Below are 20,976 nucleotides of genomic sequence, written 5' to 3' on the forward strand. Positions count from 1 at the left end.
GGGAAGGAAGAGATAACTGCCACCTTAGTGCTACGTAAGTGTTCAAACATTAAATGGAGGTGGTACCTAGAACACCTCTAAATGTTAACTTGGTTCCTGCAGTAACTTCTTTGAAGTTCAGCTGAGGATTTAGAACTGTGATTTAACAAGTATGGAGGAAAACAAAGTAGACCTTTTGAAGAGTACCAGAAAGGAACTAGTTGTCTTGATACCTAGTGTTCAAACTGTGTGTGTGTGTACATTTGTATGGATATATGCAAATTGGTTGGGTGTTGCCAATAGGCAGGTGCAGTTGGCCCAAGAAAACTTTTTGGTAGAAACTTACACGTTTATTTGCTATTATTTCTGCCTTCCCTGCAGAATGTTGCTTGAAAAAATCCTGAAACTTTCATATAGGGCATAATGCCATATCTGCCTCCCCAGCCTGGTGGAAATGGGCTGTTAGAAAATATCGTCTGGTGTATCAGGGAGACTATTGTGACACTGTAGTACTTTGTAGATGTTTTCTTGAATGTCACTGAAGTCATACCTCATGATGTGGGCACACTTCTCTTAGTGCTTATTTTGAGACAAATTGGACAATACATGGTTACAAAAAGTAACAAAGGGATGTCTTGAGTATCACAGGAAAAAAAAAAAAAGGTTAGGAAAAACAAATTGTTTTCCCAGAAGCAAGGTGTGGTGATTTTCTTGGTTTTATTTTTTTGGTCTTGTTTGTTTGGGAAAATCTGTTGCATGATGTATAAATTATCAAAACTTAGTTTCTTCTGAACAGGTGTGTGTGTGGTGCTAGGGTTTTCTTGTTTGTTTTAGTTTTGAGATGTTTCATTTTGTTTTGATTTGTTTGTGAAATCTGTTATACATGAGTAACAACATGTTTTTTAAGGGTAAAATCAATTTTGGAATCTGTGTTTACCCAAGTGAAAGAAGCAGTCTGAGGGTGTTGTGTTCATTCTCGCCGTCTTTTAAATTTGGGCTTGATGGTTTTCCCATTCATTTTCTTAAAACTAGGAAATATTTTCTGTGTTGCAGTTGGTGTAATCAGATGTCCGATATGCCGCCAAGAATGCAGACAGATAGATCTGGTGGATAACTACTTTGTAAAAGACACATCAGAAACACCAAGCAGCTCTGATGAGAAATCAGAACAGGTATAACACTTTCCTGCTTGCCAGAATTCACGTGCTATTTTTGTTCCTGTGTTACGTTAATGCTTTATAAGAAAATTATGGTAACTGACTTTAATTCCCCTTGTAGGTGTGCACAAGCTGTGAAGATAACGCTAGTGCTGTAGGATTTTGTGTGGAATGTGGGGAATGGTTGTGCAAGACCTGCATAGAAGCTCATCAGCGAGTAAAATTTACTAAAGATCATATGATCAGAAAAAAAGAGGATGTATCTTCAGGTGAGTGTTTTGGTATCACTGTAGGAAAAATATTTTTTCTTTGGCACACGTGAAGAAAGAGAGGGAGGATTATTTAGATACCCACCAGCTGCCTGGCTTTCCTGAAAGACTCTGGAAAAAAAGCTGCCAGTGCAAAACTAGTAGTTCTAAAAGTAAAGGAAAAATAAATTTTAAACTGAAATGGCTTATTTGCTAATACTTTGTACCGTTTGATGTTCTTTATAGAAACTATGCTAAGCACAGAAGAAATGTAATAAGACTGTCATATTTAGAAAGGATTTTGGTCAGGTCGTAATGATCCTTTTACTTAATAGAATAAATAACTAAACGAAGTGGTTGGAATCTGGAGAGCACTGACATCATGCTAGTCATATCCACTGGCCAAGGAAATGAAATTATCCATTTTGCTGTACTTTGTTATAAGGAGCTATTTTAATTCACCCAGCGGAAAAGTATATACAGAGAAGCTTACATTCGTATTCAGTATAATGGTACGGTTACATTGATAATGCTGTGTAAATGTGGAATTTTAATTCATTTTTAGGTTTTATCTCTTGGTTAGCAGAAATTAACAGACATAGTGGGTAGGCTGCTTGTTTAAGCATGCAACTTTATTAGGAGATTTTAATTCCTAAATTATCATTTGACTATATAATTTGCAACTGACTGAAATACTGTGGAAAACATTCTCAAAACAGATGAAAGGTTGCTCCCCCTTTTTGTAAAGGGGATAGGTTCAGATTTATTCTCTCTCTTCAGCTAAAATAAATACGATCTTCATGATTGTTCTTCATGATTGGGCCATTTCAAAGGAGTAATACTGCATTGCTTTCTGTCACTGCTTTTGGGAAAATTGTATTATTAGTTAGAAATTTTTAGTTCCTGAGCTTAGTTCCTGTGGATGACAACCTTGTTTCACTCGCTCTCAAATAAACTTAATTTTTGGAGAGGCTTCTCTGTATGTCTTGCTGGGTATTGTTTCATATTACATTTAAATGTATTAACCCTAATAAGCAATAACCAATTAACATAAAATCAAATGACAGGGCGCTACAAAGGATTACTGACTTCTTTCATTAGGGTTGTCATATTGTGACTGTCAAGGTGATAATATAGCCCCTTTTATGCTTCTGTAACCTGAGTGAGGAGGTGCCCCAAAATAACTGTTCCAATGTAGTAAGCTTCCTACTAGAAATTCGTGTTGATGTTTATGGAGGTGGAATGTGGCAAAAATGTAACCTTCCTTTAGCATACAGCCATCCCTAGAAACTGTTGGTTGTGGGGAAAGGCTATTCATTACTTGCTCAGCAAAGCTTTTTCCCTTGCTTGTCAGACTGTATGGTATGCCTTGGGGACTTCAAAATTCAGTTAAGGAGCGTCAGCTTTAGATTCATGAGCTTTCTTCCTTTACAGTAATTTGCGTGATATAACAAGCTTCAAAACTGTTTGAGACTACAAGGTAGACATTTGTGTTTACTTGTTTTAAACCTTACCTGATCTATCTTCCAAAAGCTGCTTTCATCTGGGTCAAGCTCAAAAAAGCTATAGAAAACCATGTATTTTAGTAAATTCATGACTGTTTTTTGGACAATAAGTTCTATGTGATTAAGTAGATAAGTTACTCAGTTTAGTTGGAGTTTAAGTAACTCTAAGACTGGTTAATAATGTCGCCTTGCATTTATCACTTCAGTTGCATATGACTTAATGAGCTTTATAAAGATTTGGAAGTGATAATATAGAAGACCTATGGGTGTTTGATAGTATAAAAGTTTGAGAGGTTTGGTCCATCCTTTAGAGTGTCAAAGTGGATATTGCATGCAATTTAATCTTTAAATGTGTACGCAAGCCAAATGATTGTGTACAAACAGGCCTTGTGTGCTTACAGGTGGCAGTGTCTTTTTGAATATTTTTGGTAGGGAAAGAAATTCCTTCTTCCATCTCAGTACAACAGAAGTGAGAACAGCTATAAAACACTGGCACTGTAAATATTTTAGTGAAAACATTCACAGGAACTTTAGAACAGGTCTGTCGTTGTCTTTGAATTCTTGGTTGTTACTTACTTAGCTTGGAAGTTAGTAGTTTTGCACTTCATATTGTCTTAAGTTTTGTTTTAAAATGCAAAAATGGTTTGTTTCTAAAAACAGAGGCCGTGGGAGCATCTGGTCAACGTCCTGTTTTCTGTCCTGTCCACAAACAAGAGCAGTTAAAACTTTTCTGTGAAACATGTGACAGGCTGACATGCAGAGACTGTCAGTTACTGGAACACAAAGAACACAGGTACTCACATTACCATGTCTTGTTTCCTGTGGTGTGCTTTCTTAGAGGAAGAAATGACATTGGTTTCAAACAGTGTCTCTAAATACTGTTGTATGTACTCTCTGTCAGATTGAAATGATCCCGTGCAGAGGAGAACCTGTGTGCAGTGCTGAAAACTTTTAAGTGATCGATTAGCTGAGCTATGTCAGGTGTCTTAGGACTGGACTCGAAACAACATCCTCTGAGGTGATTTGGTGTGATTAAGCTGTTACCTAGCCTGCCATTCACCAGTCACTATGTTCAGGACGCAAGTAAAACACTTAAATAGGTGTTAGAGCCCTGAACACCTGGTGCTATAAAAAAGCAAAAATGATACAGTGAGTCACAGATGTGGTAATTTTTTGAAAGGCTGTATTTTATTATGTGGTAGTCATTCAATTTAGGGTGAGTTTTGTAAAGGGAAGGAATACATTTTGCAGCATAGATTAATGTATTTTTCTAATACAGAGGGGGGAAAATGGAAGAAAAATGGCTTTAGTTGGTTTAAAGTTGCCTCATTCCAACAAAAAAGAAAGTATGGGTTTTGTCTCAGGAGCTTGCTTTTTTCTTGCTGCTAGAAAAAAGTTTGAACCTCTCTTATGATGCTTTACAATTTACTTCTCTTTAGCAACTCATATGTTTGAAAAAGCACTTGGCAGTGATATAATAGAAAACCAGGGGAGGAAGTACATATCAGCAACTTGCAGCACTGCTTTATATAGGTGCTCTACAAGTAACACTTCTCTAAAGGTGCTTGACATTATGATGCAGTACAGAATTTACCTTTTTTTTTTTTTTTTTTTTTTTTTTTACTGGAGCAGTGATTAATCTCGTAGGCTGCTAGAGCAGCCTAATGGAGAATTTTCGCCTTTAAAATTAGTACCATTTAGAATATTAAATTCAAATATTCCTACTATGTTCTTTCGTAGGCTTCATCATAAATATTCTGAAGGCACTCCTGTCTAGAAAGTGCGGTCTCCTAGGATTTGTTAACTAACATTTTCTAGTTTCTTTGCAACCCTGCCTTGTGCTTGATGCTAACTGATTAATAATCCATAAATGGATTTTAATTTTTTTGTACTTATTAATTCTTTCAATAAGAGAAGATAATGCTTTGCTATTAACATGCTTTGTTGTAGAAGAATATTCTTTTAAAAACTTTTATCTGAATTACAGGTAGTTAGGGTGGCTGCTTCTGTCTTGAAGTAAAACTGCTTTTTATGAAGTTCACCAAATCACTGAGGGAAAACCATGCCAAGTGGAAACAATGATTGATTTTAATCTTCTATTTACTTCTTATTTGACATCCTACTAGTTTGCAACAAATGAGGATGTTGAATCACTGTTTCAGTAGCAACATGGCACAGTGATCAGAATTTCAAGCGAAAGAATTGCTGGTGATGCAGAAAGCTGACAAGCTTTCAGCAGCCTAATGGAGTGGGATTCATCTCTAGTGTAGGTAGTTTTCAGTTTGCATACTTTGGAAGCTTAGATGTAAGCTTCTAACATTGAAACTGAGGAATGTAAACTCATTGTTCAACCCTGTCCCTTGCTGCTACAAACAAAATGAACAGGAGCACAGCTGTGTCTTCTCTAAAGAGAAGTCACAAGACTTCTCTAAAGTTTCCTCTGCTTAAGGCTCTGTTATCATAACTGTGAGCTGTTTGGAACTGAGAAACAGTGTTACTAGAAATTTGATCATATATTCAGTCTTTTCCCGTTATATTAGATTGTAATGTTATAGATTTTGATACTACTTTTTAATAAATTTTGATTTAAAATAAAATTGCAACTTTCATTTCAATGGTTGTTGCAAAGAAAGCACAGGTTACTTCTGCGCAACGTATGAGATGCTTCACTTTTATTGTAGGAGTTTTCTGCCCATTTAAATGTTGAGATTTACTATAGTGAAGAAGGGAAGACATCTGTCTGTTACTAAATTATACTTGAACATGAAGTTTACTGTACAGACAAGAATTGGCAAATAACTGGTAGGAATCCTGGCTACTGGGGGGAATCTTGATAGTTACACAGTTGACAAGAAAGAATTGAAACTCTTGGAGCTGCTTAATTCCCCCCTGTCATTTTCAACCTAGCCATTTTGTTTCTGTTGCATTGTTAATTCATCTTGTGATGTGTGTTAGGAAAACGTGTTTTCATGAATTTCTCATGTTGTAGCTACTTGCACTGTTTTAAGGTAAAATAATACCTTAAAGAAGCACCCTGGAATCAGTAGCTGTTTGGTTGTGCATGGAAGTGAACAAAATGTTCCTCACTTGGAAGTACCTTTTACAAAAAAAAGATTTTAATAGGATTTTATTTTTTTTTTCAAATTAAACTACTTTAGTCAAATTTGAGCAGTATAATCTCAAGTGAAAAACCTTTCTTGGGATCGGATTTTTTTTTTGTATAAATGTACGCTTATTTTTTTGGCTGTTTTTGTTTAATGAAAGAATATAACTTTAAAGCTATTACTGCATTTTCCTCATCTACTGTTTCCAAAATCATTTGTCAGACTCTAAAGATTCTGATACCTCTCTTAGCTGGTCTTCCATAGCTTGATATCTTGTGGAAATGATGCGGTGTGTTGCCTCCATGTGTAGATGAAATTAAGAAGTGACCCACAGAGATCCAGTCTTCTGGACATTAACAGAAGATTTTATCGGTACTGAAACATTTTGCAAATTGATCTGGACACATGCAATTTGCTTTTTTTCTAATTTCAGTCATATTTTTTTCAAAATTTGCATGGGAGCTAATAGCTTTACATCTAAATTAGGAATCCTTGTCTTCAGCACATTGCTCCTTGGTAACTGAGATCTTCTTTTGCATGTGAAAAGGTATCAGTTTCTAGAAGAAGCTTTCCAGAACCAGAAGGGTGCAATCGAGAACCTGTTGGCCAAACTTCTTGAGAAGAAGAATTATGTAAATTTTGCAGCTGCCCAAGTTCAGAACAGGTAAATAATCCAAAATGATTAACTGTAACTATTACATTGTAATGTTTTCTGCCTATGGCGAAGATTTTCTGGCTTCACTGAGAATTCAGTGAATTTCTGCAGAATATGATTGGATTATATAAAGGTTATGATTATCTGCTGAGCCAAGTGCAGGTGAGATGCTAGTTTTCTTTGAAACATTGTGGGAAGATGGCTGTGGTGGTTAGTAGCAGGAGGCATAGTATAAAGTGCCTGACAATGCATTTCTCTTTTTTAGGATAAAAGAAGTAAATGAAACTAACAAACGAGTAGAACAGGAAATCAAGGTGGCCATATTCACGCTCATCAATGAAATCAATAAAAAGGGAAAATCTCTCTTACAGCACCTTGAGGTACAGTCAATAATAAAAGTAATAGTGTTGATTCATTGTTCCCAATCCCCTGTTGAGAACTCTCATTCCATATTTGAAAACTGTTTGGTGTGAGCGCAGGTTTTACAATACTAATATTGCCTGTGAATGATGTGTTCGTGGAAGTTTATGGAAGTTGAACGGAAATGAAATTCCCAGCTAGCGTATTTTGAATAAATAATGGTATTATCTGACCTATTCAAATCTCTGAAAATTTAACTTATGATTATATTTCTATGAATTTTGAAGAGAGGATGTACATCATAAGTATTTAGTTTATAGCATAATGCTTGTCTGCCATGATGTGACTGAAAAAATCTAAGATCAAATTAATGAGAATAGATTTATTTTGGTTAAGGAACTGTTATTTGGCAATGAAATTGAGTTTTCCTGGAATAAAAGAGGATTTGATCAGGAGTGAAGTAAATAATTTATACAAGTAATTATGTGAGAATTTTTGCTTTTCTTGTTTTCCTAATATTTGTTACAGCCTAGAAAAATCCCTTTGGGAACTTTATTTTTTGTGAGGTTGTAATAGCTGCTTGATCATGTACTGTTAAATCTGAAGATTTGGTGCTGCCACCCAGACTTTTTCCATGAGATTTTCAGCTGGCAGATTATCAAAGGTTGAGTATTTCTCAGAAGTGAGGCTGCTAAGTTTATCTGCTGTGTTGAGGAGGTATTAAATGGCATTCTTCTGGTTGGGATAGGGGCCTGGTGTTCAGAGTGCCTGGCCACCTCTGTTGCTGTCTCTTTCTGCAGCTCTTGTGGTGGCAACTGCAGGAATGCCAGGGCATCACCCAGTACTGAGCTGGCACTTGCTGGGTCCTAGTCTGGGTCACTCCCCTGTCATGCTGCCATGACCCTGGCGATATGAGGAAGAGGGAACTGATCTCATTTTATTAGTTGAAACTTTCTTGGGATAAAGCAGAGGTTCTTACTTGAGCCCACTCTTTTCCCTGCACTTTGATACATATAGGAAGAATGATAGATTGAAATAATAGAGAATTATTACCTGATGGTTTTAGCTACTCTGAATATAAGCTTTAGTATAAGCTTATTTGCTTGTGACATTTTTCTGTTATGCTGGGAGGACTGTAATAGTGGTTTATCTTAATCTGGAGCCTTCATCGTAATAAAGTTTTTATCTCTTCATAGAATGTAACAAAGGAGAGGCAGATGAAGTTAATACAACAACAGAATGACATCACCGGTCTTTCGCGACAAGTGAAGCACGTGATGAACTTTACTAATTGGGCTATTGCAAGTGGCAGCAGTACTGCTTTACTGTACAGTAAACGACTGGTAAGGAAACATCCTTCAACTTGTATGGTACAGAGAATGCTTACTCAAAAGAAGTATCATGTAGCTTCACTAGATTATATCCAAGGAAGAGAAAATGACTTGTTTGAACATCATTTAAAAAAAAACAAAAAGAACACTCCCATAACAATGGAATATATTTCCCCAATTGTACAACATGTTTCATGTGTAAATTAAGGACATAACAGTTTTATTGTAGGAGTGAGGTAAAGCTCTGTAAAGGCACCTCAGTGTTTCACTTGAGTCATTGCAGAAACTATGTAAAAGTACTTTTCATAATCCTTTGGATACTGTTAAAAAAAAAAAAATTAGTTGTATGGTTTATGGTTTTTGTGGTAAACTGAGTGTCTTTTTTAGGCTACTAACAAAACACATGACTGGTCCTTGTTGGTGACTGAGAAGTCTAAACTTGCTGGGCAAGGGCACTCTTAACATTCTCAATCTTTATTTTGTTGTAATCAACAGTCTTGTTTTTGCTTTCCATTAGATAACGTTCCAGTTACGTCATATTTTAAAGGCACGTTGCGATCCTGTCCCAGCTGCCAATGGAGCAATACGGTTCCATTGTGACCCTACATTCTGGGCAAAGAATGTTGTCAATTTAGGTGAGAAAATTCTGACTGTTTACTCTCTGTTACTTGAAAAACTATATTGAGCTAGAGGTGCTCATCAAATATGAATGAGTTGGAGTGCAATGCATCTCTTAATGCAGAAGAGCAAAACTCTCTTGATGTTATCCGTATCATTATCCATATAGTCCTGATTACCCTCCTTGTCTTGCTCTCTCCTATTACCAAAGCTGCTTCTACAGCATTTTTGGTTCCCAATAGGAATGGTTCTAGAAATGGCCCTTTTCCATCCTCTTTTTAAGGTTGTTCTAATGGTTACAGTGCAATATGCTTGTGCTAAATGAGTGCTTCAGTTTCTGAAAGGAGCATTTTTGGAAGTAAATAGAATCAGTTTTGCCAATGTGAGCTTCATATTTATCTGCATGTGGGTTATGTACAAATGTGTTGGAAGTTGTGTGAACAAACATAATTAGAAGGACAGTTGATAGGGTCTTGAGTACCAAGCCAGTCCATGTTATTGCTGGAAAGGTAAGTGAATTCAGAAGCAATGTTTAATTAGTTTTGTGTTCTAAGATTTCTGACACAATTATAAAGGTAAAGAAAAAAAGAAAGCTTTAAAATGAGAAATGGCTTCTGTTCATGTGTGCATGCAGTGCTGTTTCTTGCAGTTCCCACAGCAGTAAGTTACAGCACCATAGCTGTAACTTTTTGTATGTTTGGTAGTTTTTCTCAGTATACCTGTTTATTCCTTCTTTTCCCTAAAGCATTAACTGCCTTGGGAATGTGTAATATTTTTGATGAGAGGGAGGAGCTTGGAGGGATTGTTCTGCACGAGCGCTTAGTGACAGCTGGGATCACTGAACATGCAGTTATGATTACTGCACATAGCTGACTGCTGTTAGATGCAGTAATACATGTGCTTTTGTGACAATGTAAGGTACTTAATATGTTAGCCTCTTTATTATTCACTTACCCTGCAGCAATTTAATATCAGTTTGTTTTTTTCATATGAATCCCACTATTATTTATACTTTTCAGAGAACAGGTTTTGAATGAAAGAAAAGGTGAACTAGAGTGGGGAGAGTACAGTGAGACAGAAGTATTTATTGGCATCTGTTTTCTGTTCCTAGTATTCTAGTAGAAAATTTGATTAAAATATCACCTTTTTGATACTTTACTGATGCTTTTGTGTGTATTCACTTTTTGCTCTAAGTCCACTAGCCAGATTTGCTGTTTCTGTCCTTAGTCGAGGAGGTTTATGTTCACAATAAACTTTTCATCATGTCAATAATGTTTTAAAATTGATGCTGTTCCTTTGTGGCCAGTTGCTCAAGCAATTTTTGAGTGTTGTTAGTCTTGGGGATTAATCAAGAAGGAAAAAGCAGTGCTTTCAAGAACAGAGCATCAAATGTTTGGCTAGAAACCAGGCAGAAAAAAAAAAGCTTATATAGGAAGTAATATAGAAACTACCTACCTTGTTAAAAAGCTACATGCGGGTTCCAATGAGTATATGTTCAAAGTCAAAAATCATAATTTCACCCTTGCCTTTTAAAAATGGGATTAGACATATGTAGAGGCAATATGGTCCATCCAACTGTATCAAGGCAGTACCCGGTTTTAGCAGTATTTTGTGTTATGCTGGTAGTATATCCTCTTCTTAGAGTCATGCAGTGACGGGACACTCTTCTCCCTTGATATCGTTTCCCAGTCTTTGCTTCCATACTTACGGAAACTTTATGCTGAATGTGTTGCTGTTTTTTTTTTTTTTTTTTAAGATTATGTCTCTTGTCTTGTGTGATTGTGGTGAACATGAAGAACAGTCATGTCTGTTTATGAAGCTTTGCAATTACAGTTCTTTCAGTCTTTCCTCACATGTCATATTTTTAGTTCTGTAACTTGTTCTCTGGGTTTTCTTTTTGCTTCTCTCTCGTGTATGGTTATGGAGACTTAATAAGAAAATTCAAACTTAAACTGCCTTGTTACTGCAGCTGTCAAAAATCATTTAGAAACTTCTGACTATTCTGCGTTTATTGACCTTTGAATGATAATGGAGATCAGACTGTTCACTACTTCTATTTTGTTTTATTCCTTAGGTAACCTTGTTATTGAAAATAAACCAACTCCTAGTTACACTCCCAATGTAGTGGTTGGACAAGCTCCTCCAGGAACAAATCATGTCAACAAAACTCCAGGACAAATTAACCTAGCACAGCTTCGACTTCAGCATATGCAGCAACAGGTGTACGCACAAAAACATCAGCAACTGCAGCAGATGAGGATGGGACAGCCATCTGGGTCAGTTCCCAGACAGACAGGTCCTCAAATCTTACAGCAGCAGGCAAGTTTCTTGTATGCTGTTATTTCACGTTAGACCATAATACCAAGACTTTCGAAACAAATCAGTTTGTAAACATGAAAATCTTTCGAAATTTGACATGCTTTAAATATGAGAGCTATTGGCTTTTCTTGGTGTTATGTATCTAGTAAACCTACTTCTGTGGAAAGAGATTGGCTTCTTTTTTCCATGTTAAAAGCAAAAATTTTAAAAAACAAAAACCCTTGCAGCCTCCCAGGTTGATCAGCATGCAGACCATGCAGAGGGGTAACATGAACTGTGGGGCTTTCCAAGCACATCAGATGAGAATGGCTCAGAATGCTGCTCGTATACCAGGAATACCACGCCACAATGGACCACAATACTCCATGATGCAACCTCACCTTCAAAGACAAGTATATCCTGTGTACACGCTTCATTTGTGCCATTGTGCCAAACTTTCATTACAATAGATGATACCTCCAGCTTTAAATGTGTTTATCTGTAACACAACTCACAGCTACACACATTTATATGCTTTGCCATGTTGCATACTGTACTGTGATGTTTTTGCTGCTGAATGTAAGAAAACGTAAACGTGAAAAAGTAAATGAATTTTCGTTCTGTCACTAAAATGTATTGCATTTTAGTTCAGAGAAACAAAACATTTCCATTTTTCGCTTTTCAGTGGCATTCAGTTTCTGGGTTTCTTAAAGAATAGTCAGCAATAGTGAAATTGAATGTGATGTAATTTAGAGTTTTTTAGTGAAACCAATATCTAAAGTGTTTTTAAATTCAAACCTGAAGCACGATGCCAAGCTCTGCATATCATTAAAAACAAAAATTATTGCCAATGTTAACATGACTGGAAAACCAAAATGACTTTTTCAAACTTGGAGCATATACTCTTTTGTACATAGACATGTGGACTCTAAAGTTGTCTTTGGATGAAGTCATTGCTTTAAGAAAATACAACTGTATATGAAAATAATTTGATATAAGATCACGAAAAATCTGTACTGTGTATTTAAATATCTAGCCATATAAAGTTTTGTGTGTGTGTTTTTTGTTTTTTTTTTCCTTTCCAAGTAAATATATACAGCAGTTGCTTTGCATTCAGTGCTATCGGGTTATGTTGATAGAATGTGGATTTATATCCCTCCCCTACCCACCATTTTTGTTGAGGACTATCATATAATGTACATGTTGCAATTTTACTTGCGGAATGGCTATACAATTTGTCTTTAATGCAGTGGTGGTCTCTTCTCTTTTCCTACAGCATTCTAACCCTGGACATGCGGGGCCATTTCCAGTTGTTTCTGTGCACAACAACACTATTAATCCAACTAGTCCCACTACTGCAACAATGGCAACTGCAAACCGTGGTCCAACAAGTCCGTCTGTTACAGCAATTGAACTCATTCCTTCTGTAACAAATCCGGAGAATTTACCTTCCCTGCCAGATATCCCACCCATCCAGGTCAGTGGAGAAGACCAGGCAATTAGGCTGTAGGTGAAGCAATGACCTGCCTTACTTTCTGTATCTTTTTTATTTGTTTATCAGTATTTGTGGAATTGTTTAGTTATCATTTAGAGTAGAAGAATTAAAATCTCCAGCCCTGGCCATGGGCATGCATCTATCTTAATTATGTAGGGCTGACCTGCTTGGCCTGTGATGGGTAGTATTTAATGGCTCTTTTACAGTAAAATTGTTATTTAGATTAGTGAATTCCAAGTACTGTGTTTGCTCCCTTTCTTCCACAGGTCTGTCATATGGGAAGATACCACTAGAATAGTTGAACAGTTTTGTATGTTGAATGCTCTGAATGGTGATTTACTCAGTATTAAAGTTGCCTGTCACTGATTTGTGATGTGGAGAGTTCCTAAATGTTACAATCAAATGCAGGAAGTACTGCAAATAGGTGTCCTACTCCTCTGCTCTCTCTTCATGTTTCCCCTGTACCCCACTAGGGTGGCTGTAATTAGTTCCTTGTATTTTTAAGAGGCCAGCATTGGCATTAACTTTGTATGCTAGAAGATGCAGTGGGACACTTAGACTGGCCTCAGTGATTGATCCTGAACTGTCGTTGTAGTGTCTGCCTGGAAATTCAGTGTGTGACAGCTGCTGCCTCTGTAGTTTTCACTTTACCAGCACAGTAGATTGGTACTCACTGACTTGGAAGTGCAGTGTGCCTCATGCTCTTTTCACAGAGAGATACTGGGTAGTACTGCACCCAAGGTGAGGTAGATGTTGATTAAGTCAAGTTAATTTGAAGAGGTCAGAAGCATAATGTTATCTACAGGTGGAGTCAGAAAGTAAAAGCAGTAAGTTTTCTGCAGGAGTGTTTTGTAGGCCAGGTGAGAGGAAGATGGCTTAATTTCGGGAATGTGATGTTTATATTGAAATTCCAAGTTCCAACACTGTCGTGCCCACATAAAACACAGGATGCTTGATCACATTACGGGGCACAATCACCTTAGAAACAAAACTAAAATTTTATCAAAGCAGCTGGTCTTCTGTAATACCAACAACAATTTTGTAACTTAATCTAAAAGAGTTGTGTTCAAGGGTTATTCTTTTTTTGATGAAGCTGCAGGTAATTTGCTAACGTAAGAAGAGCAAACAGAAAGGATCACATCTCTGAATGTGATTGATCTATAGTCCTGAAGCTCTCTTTAGTCATTAGAATAAAACACAACTATAACTGGTTATGGTTGTAACACGACTGGTTATGACCAATTCATATGAAGACATTATTCAGAATTATGCTGTCATCTATCTGGTGTTTTTACGTAGTCAAAGTAACAGGGTACCTGTTTCCTTGTTTCCAGTAGATACTAAAATTGATGTAAAAAGGGAATGGTGGGGAGAGATTACACATAATGCTAAGGAAGAAAAACAAGTTTATGGTTTCCCTTAATATCTTAATTATGGAATAACTCTTGCAAAATTAGTAATCTGTTAGTTTGTGTGACTAATGCACTGAACATCTGGGAACCAAACAAGTCTGGAATAGCCCAAAGTAAGTGCAGCCTATGACCATGCTGGAATAATTCAAACAATCATAAGCTTTTCAAAATCTTACGTTAAGCTTCTGACTTGGGGGTTCTATATTTTTTGAAAGATTGATCTCTGTATAGAAATGATTTAAAAAAAAAAAAAAAAGTGTTGATGCCCTGAGTCCTTGAGGAAATACTGAATAATTCTGTTGAAGATAATGATCACAGTGTAAAGATGTGAAACTATTAACAAACTTTAATTAGGCTTCTCTGACTCAGACTCTTGTTTTTGTTTTCTAGCTTGAAGATGCTGGTTCAAGTAGTTTGGATAACCTTTTAAGTAGATATATCACTGGCAGCCACCTACCCCCGCAACCTACAAGTACAATGAATCCCTCCCCAGGGCCTTCAGCTCTATCTCCAGGGTCATCAGGTAAATGCGATAGGTATTTCTAGTGATTCTAGAAAGCAATGGGTATTTCCAGAATTTAAGAAAATAAATATGAAAACAACCTACTACTTCATGCCACAAAAAAAAAAGTGATATTTTGTTAGTTTAAAAAATATTTTGCTCAGAAATAAGTCCTGGAAACTTAAATTTTATGCTCCTTCAGAAATATCTTTCTAGTAACAAACTGCCAGCATATGAAGGCAGTATTCCAGGTATGCGTACAGACTGATCTATCTGTGCTATATTTTTTGTCTTACATTACTGCAATCCATTTTTTGTGCATGTAGTTCAGTTATGGATATTATGGATGTAGTTCAGTTATTGCCTCCAAGTGATGACTACTCAGACCATTTAAATAAGTTTGCTGAATATCAGCAAATAGCTTTATTAGTCACAGAAGTACCTATACTTAACAGTCATCTAAACAAGGTCATTGTAAGTACAGCTCAGTTGAGAATAGAACTCTTGTTATGCACATGAACAAGTTAAGTCACCAATACATAATGCTGAGTTACAGAAACATTGCAAATGTCCATTCCCATGAGTTAAGAGGCAGTTTTCAGTCATTTGATAGGCATGTTTTCATTAATCTTCCCTCTTCAAGATTATTGGAAGATTTTATGAATGATTGGTTGCAGCAATGGAACTTGTATTTCTCAACGCCTGCATGCAAAACTCTCTGTTTTTTGAGTTTTTCTGTTTTTTTTGTCTGCATTTCTTGATATTATTGGTGGGTGTCAATGGATAAAATTTGAGAACTTAATCATCTGTGGCCTATAGCACTGCTTGGAATAGGTGAAATAATTAGGACAACATTAACAGTGTGTTGTCTAGCACACTGCATTAAATATAAGCACAGACCTTTGTTTTGATCAAATGACTGAGAGGGCAGCTGAGTCGTTTGAATTATTAGGATATTCCAGCAGCACTTCTGGCATTAATGAATACCAATTATTTTTTTTTTATCGCAGAATGTAATTTTGTACTAAGTTAAGTTCTACATTTTTTCTTTTCAGGCTTATCCAACTCCCACACTCCTGTGAGGCCACCTAGTACCTCTAGCACAGGTAGCAGAGGAAGGTATGTCATGTCAGTGCTGTGAGGCTGAAAAATCAGACATGAAGAATTAAAAAAAAAAAAAAAAAAGAAATCGGCAAGAAGTCAAATAGGGATTTGTGATCCAGTAATTGAAGAATGCTTAAAGGAAGGAGTGTTTTATTTTTTTCCTTTAATACAATTCTCTGCTGTCTCATAACATGAGCTTTTACTCTTGTAAAAGTTGCTATGTGCTTTGCCTTTGAAATCTTTTAAGAAACGTTAACTTAAATGTCTTTGTTATAATGAATTTTCCTCTTATTTATGTGCTTTCTAGCTGTGGCTCCTCGGGCAGAACAGCTGAGAAAACTAGTGTTAACTTCAAGTCTGACCAAGTGAAAGTCAAGCAAGAACCAGGGACAGAGGAAGAGATATGCAGTTTCTCAGGAACAGTAAAACAGGAGAAAACAGAGGATGGCAGAAGGAGTGCTTGCATGGTAAAGTTAGTTTTTGAAATGGTATTTTATGGTATTCCTAACAAACATGTAGAATTCTGAAATCATAAAGCAATTTTACTCTTAAGCATCGTATTCTGTTAACAGCCCAGAAGACTGAGAGGTATTTTGCTCTCTGGCAGTATGTCTGAACTTTAAGTGTGGGCAAGCTTAAGTGGTGAGCTGTTTTTGTAGCACTACTAAGGCTCTTTATTAGGGATTTTTGACTTAAGTACCAATAAGCTGGCATCAGGACTTGCATAATTGCTTGCTGGCTTATGTTGAACAGAAAAACATTAAATAATGGCAGATGATTTGGACAGGACTGGACCTAGTGATGTGGATGCAAAAGAAGCAGTCCTTCCAAGTTTCATGTAGTTTGGTAGGTAGTTCTCATTGAAAGTACTTCAGTAGAAAAGTTAGGACTTAATAGGTTTGGCGTTTGTTTATGTGTTTTTTTTTTTATCCACTGATACCATGCACTGCCAGACATGGGATAGAGTGCCACGTAAGATTTATCTTTAGCTATTGAAATGAAATACCCCCAGCAAGTGTGTAGGGTGTTTGCTGCTTTTAATCTTTAATAAAATCAGCAAGTAAGCCATTGTTAGTACAAGTTCCTGGGCATTCATATGTATGTAATTATAGAGAAGTCTTCCAATCAGTCAAGAGTTCTTATGTCAAAATAAATAAAACATTTCCGCAAATGAATATTTCAATGTTTCCCAGCTGCGCTTCCTTTTAATAAGATTGTGTAGTGGCAGCAGGGTGAAGGATTTGAGGATTTTTCCTAATGAAAGTGGAGATATATATTTTTAACAATTTATTGGTATGTTAGGATTGAAAGTCTATTATGCCATATTTTAGTAGAAATAAGTCTTGTCCTTGAAAGGATGGACTTAAGAAAAATTAGCTTTCAATACTGTATGCAACTCTGCTCTTCAGAATGATTTGCCACTTATTTTGGGAAATGCATATAGTACTTTTTAAATGGTGACTGATGTTTAGCTTGCAATATAAGAAGAAAGATTCCCTTGTTAAACTGACTCTTAGATTTTCATGTGCTACTTTCATTTCAGCTTAGCAGTCCTGAGAGCAGCTTGACACCACCACTATCCACTAACTTGCATCTGGAGAGTGAATTGGAAGCATTAGGAAGTTTCGAAAACCATGTAAAAACTGAACCAGGAGATTTAAGTGAAAGTTGCAAGCAGTCTGGACATAGCCTTCTAAATGGAAAATCCCCAGTGCGGAGTCTAATGCATCGATCAGCTAGAATTGGAGGAGAAGGCAATAATAAAGATGATGATCCAAATGAAGACTGGTGTGCAGTATGCCAAAATGGAGGGGATCTATTATGTTGTGAAAAGTGCCCAAAAGTGTTTCATCTAACTTGTCATGTACCAACACTCCTCAGCTTTCCAAGGTACCAGAAACAGTGTATTGGTTCCTGAGAACACCTCTGTGGTCTCATTCAAATGGTAGATTTCAACATCAGAACATCAACTGATATTTTGGTATTCCTCAAGATCTGTTAATTCTGCGAGACTTTTTGTCAGTAAAAAAACCTTGCATTTTAAAGATATGCCTGGATCGTTTTGCAAGTGACTGATTAATGTTTGTTTGATAAACATACAGTCTCTCAAAGTGTTCTGTTATGTAAAGTTGATTTTTAAAGTTATGGTGAGGAAGGTATTGTGAAGTATCTGAGCATATTTGGGAGAGGAATACGAGGGCAGGCAAAATGGCCTTGACTGTTAGATTTACCTTGAGCACTATGGGTTAACCCTTATCTTTAAATATATCCAAGTCTTTGATATTGTACAATGTGAATTTGTAAGAGCTAATGAAAAAAATCTTTGTAGCTGGCACTGATGAGACCTTGTCCCTGGATGCCTGGAGTAATACTGTTTTGTGTGTTGTTTTTTTTCTTTTTTTTTCTTTTTAGTGGAGAGTGGATATGTACATTCTGCAGAGATCTAAGCAAACCAGAAGTAGAATATGACTGTGACAATTCGCAACACAGCAAGAAAGGGAAAACAGCACAAGGCCTGAGTCCTGTGGACCAAAGGGTATGTAAGTGCATTCTGACACGACCAGTCCCCCACTGTTTCTTGAAGATGTTTTTTGCTTTGGCTGCAGCAAATTAATTAGAGCTGTGGGTTTAGAGAGAAAAAAAAAAAAAAAAAAGAGTAATGAGAGTGTCTTGCTGTGGCCATGTGATTAGGCCTTGGTGACTGTGTGGAAGTGCTCCATTACGTTGGAACTGCTAAAGTTTGCATGTAAACATACATTCTGTATTTAAATGCATCCTTTAACGTGCATTAATCTCTATGATGTTCTTAAGTAGACTTTGCATTTAACATTGATACAGCCTCCGTACAAATAGCTATGTAAGTTTGATATGTTAAATTTATACTGTGAGAGGTACGTTCTTGTGGAAGGTATAATGACTTTGACAGAATTATTTTTAGATTTATCAATGAGCCTGTGCATAAAGCGTTAAGAGCATTAACAAATCAAATTAATCCAAAGGAATTATAAGCAACGGAAAGACAAGCATTTGAACAGGGAATTCATAGGAACACTGTAGTTGGTTTCAAATTATTAAATTTTATCTTGTGGGGAAAATAATAATTCTGCAACTTAGTCCCTTCTTGTAACTTCCAGTTATGCTTGGACAAATGCAATTGTGGGTTGTTCTGTTTTTTTTTTTTTTTTTTTTTTTTTAAATAAATAAAATAAAATTGACTGTTTATTAGTGTGCCTCCACATGTTTTTTTTAGCCCAAGACTTTTGTTTGTTTGTCTGGAAGAAGAAAGCAAAAAGGGAGTATATTTCTGCTATGTGAACAGTAAGGTGTTGTTCCACTCCTTCGTGCCCTACCCCTCAATGCCCTCCTAAGGACTTTCACATATTTATTTATAAACTTTTGAAGACTGTTGAAATTTTCTAGTACAAAGTACAAAAGCATTTATAATGTGGAAATATAGACCTATGGGCTGAAGATGAATTTAGGATGTTAACATGAAGCTGTTTATTTCTTTGTAAGAAATGTGAACGTCTCCTGCTTTACCTGTATTGTCATGAGCTGAGCATTGAATTTCAAGAGCCAGTCCCAGCCTCGGTGAGTCCACTGAAAAATAGTTTGTGATTTCTTTTTTTGTATAACATCTCTATAAATGCTAGAATAGAGTTTGGGAAGGAACTGGCTGCTTTTAATTGAAGCAGGTCATTCAGAATTTCATGATGCTGAAATATGCAGAAGCTGATCACACAGAAGTTCTAGTCTCAGTCTTAAGCCTATATATTGAAAACTTTCAGTTAGCAATTATTGAATTGAAAAAGGATGAGTCAGGATAGCAATGAAATTTAAAATGTCATAAGAGGCTTTTGGAGGACTTATTTTTTTTTTTTTTTACAGTCTTTTAAATGAAAGGATGTAAGAAACTTTTGGCTCTTCTGTTTTTAGCTGTAAGAGAAATGAGTGTACTGAAAAGCGTTGTTATGCTATGACAGTGAAATTTGGGAGGAAGTTCTTAAAAAGTACGAGGAAAGGAAATTGTTCCCACTTACTGAATGTGCATACTGTGTGTGAAAATACTAGCTGGTTGATATTTTGAGAAGTAAAGAAATTAATTGCTTCTCTGAACTATGCAGTCATTTTAGTGACAAGTCATTGTTCATTTTTTACAGATACCAAACTACTATAAAATTATAAAGAAACCAATGGATTTATCTACAGTTAAAAAGAAACTACAAAAGAAGCATTCCCAACATTACCAGACTCCTGAGGATTTTGTGGCAGATGTCCGGTTGATCTTCAAGAACTGTGAAAGGTTTAATGAAGTACGTTAACTTCCAATCTGTATACATTTTTTTCTTTAGATTAAGATTTATTTCAGCGCAGTTCTGCAGCTTCTCCAAGTAGAAGCTGTACTTCCAGTTGAAAATTTCTGCTTATAGAGCAGATGCTGAATCAGACACTTAAAAATATAATACAATATAGTTACAGAACTAACTCTCCTTTTCAGCTAGATGGGGAGATTGAATCCTTAAAACTGTCTCAAACTGTATAGGTTATTGTTCTTAAACTCATGAAATACAGTAGATCTTATTTATTAAGGAAATTTCCCTTACTGAGGAAAACTAACTTTTTTGACAAATATTCTACTGGTTCTAATGTCTCATGTAGGCTGAATCCAGAAAAGCATTTTTTCATTATTCCTAGTGTTAAGCGTAGTGCTTTAGCTCATGGGTAGTTGGGCTCTCATAAAAATTAGTTTTCAGTAGATAACTTCTGTATGGAGTCATATTTCTGATGAATGTGAAAAGTTGACTTATTTTGCAATGAACTCATCTGATACAAAAATATTTGGACCTCACCTGTAGAATGTGAATTTTAGAGGTGCACTATGTAGGTGTTATTATTAGGTGGAGCAAAGGAAAGATACTCTAAATATCAGAAACATTTATGGTGGTGTGCTGAAACAGTAGTCACTGAGGTAAGATAGGCATTTCTGAGATGCCTTAAAGTAAGGCCACAAAAAGCCCTGCAGAGAAGACGTTTTAAGGAATGGCATGGCCAGTATTTTTCTGTAAAATGTTATCTGAGTTTTACAATGTTTGGGAATATGTTTCTGGCTCTGTGAAGTGGTAAATTGAGGTATGCAAGTATACATATAAAATCTCAACTGCTTCCTGAGTACACTAGTAAAGATCGAGGTTAAATACTTAGAACTGT

General features: G+C 36.2%; 1 protein-coding gene across 2 annotated transcripts in view; it reads left to right on the plus strand.

Annotated features, from left to right (window-relative positions):
• TRIM33 (tripartite motif containing 33) overlaps positions 1–20,976 on the plus strand; it is a gene marked incomplete at its 5' end in the record, with an annotated part of 34,406 nt that overhangs the window by 8,991 nt on the left and 4,439 nt on the right. For both annotated transcript variants that reach the window (XM_084302062.1, XM_084302063.1), the window contains 17 exons: positions 1,033–1,151; positions 1,258–1,405; positions 3,550–3,682; positions 6,541–6,657; positions 6,914–7,028; positions 8,205–8,351; positions 8,857–8,974; positions 11,032–11,276; positions 11,504–11,668; positions 12,532–12,732; positions 14,553–14,685; positions 15,720–15,783; positions 16,076–16,235; positions 17,312–17,658; positions 18,181–18,304; positions 19,285–19,359; positions 19,929–20,081. In XM_084302062.1, the coding sequence (XP_084158188.1) occupies positions 1,033–1,151; positions 1,258–1,405; positions 3,550–3,682; positions 6,541–6,657; positions 6,914–7,028; positions 8,205–8,351; positions 8,857–8,974; positions 11,032–11,276; positions 11,504–11,668; positions 12,532–12,732; positions 14,553–14,685; positions 15,720–15,783; positions 16,076–16,235; positions 17,312–17,658; positions 18,181–18,304; positions 19,285–19,359; positions 19,929–20,081 (2,564 nt within the window). The remainder of the gene's footprint in view (positions 1–1,032; positions 1,152–1,257; positions 1,406–3,549; positions 3,683–6,540; positions 6,658–6,913; positions 7,029–8,204; positions 8,352–8,856; positions 8,975–11,031; positions 11,277–11,503; positions 11,669–12,531; positions 12,733–14,552; positions 14,686–15,719; positions 15,784–16,075; positions 16,236–17,311; positions 17,659–18,180; positions 18,305–19,284; positions 19,360–19,928; positions 20,082–20,976) is intronic.

The sequence above is a fragment of the Netta rufina genome, assembly GCF_964035555.1.
Source record: "Netta rufina genome assembly, chromosome: 26".
In the NCBI taxonomy this organism is placed as follows: Eukaryota; Metazoa; Chordata; class Aves; order Anseriformes; family Anatidae; genus Netta; species Netta rufina.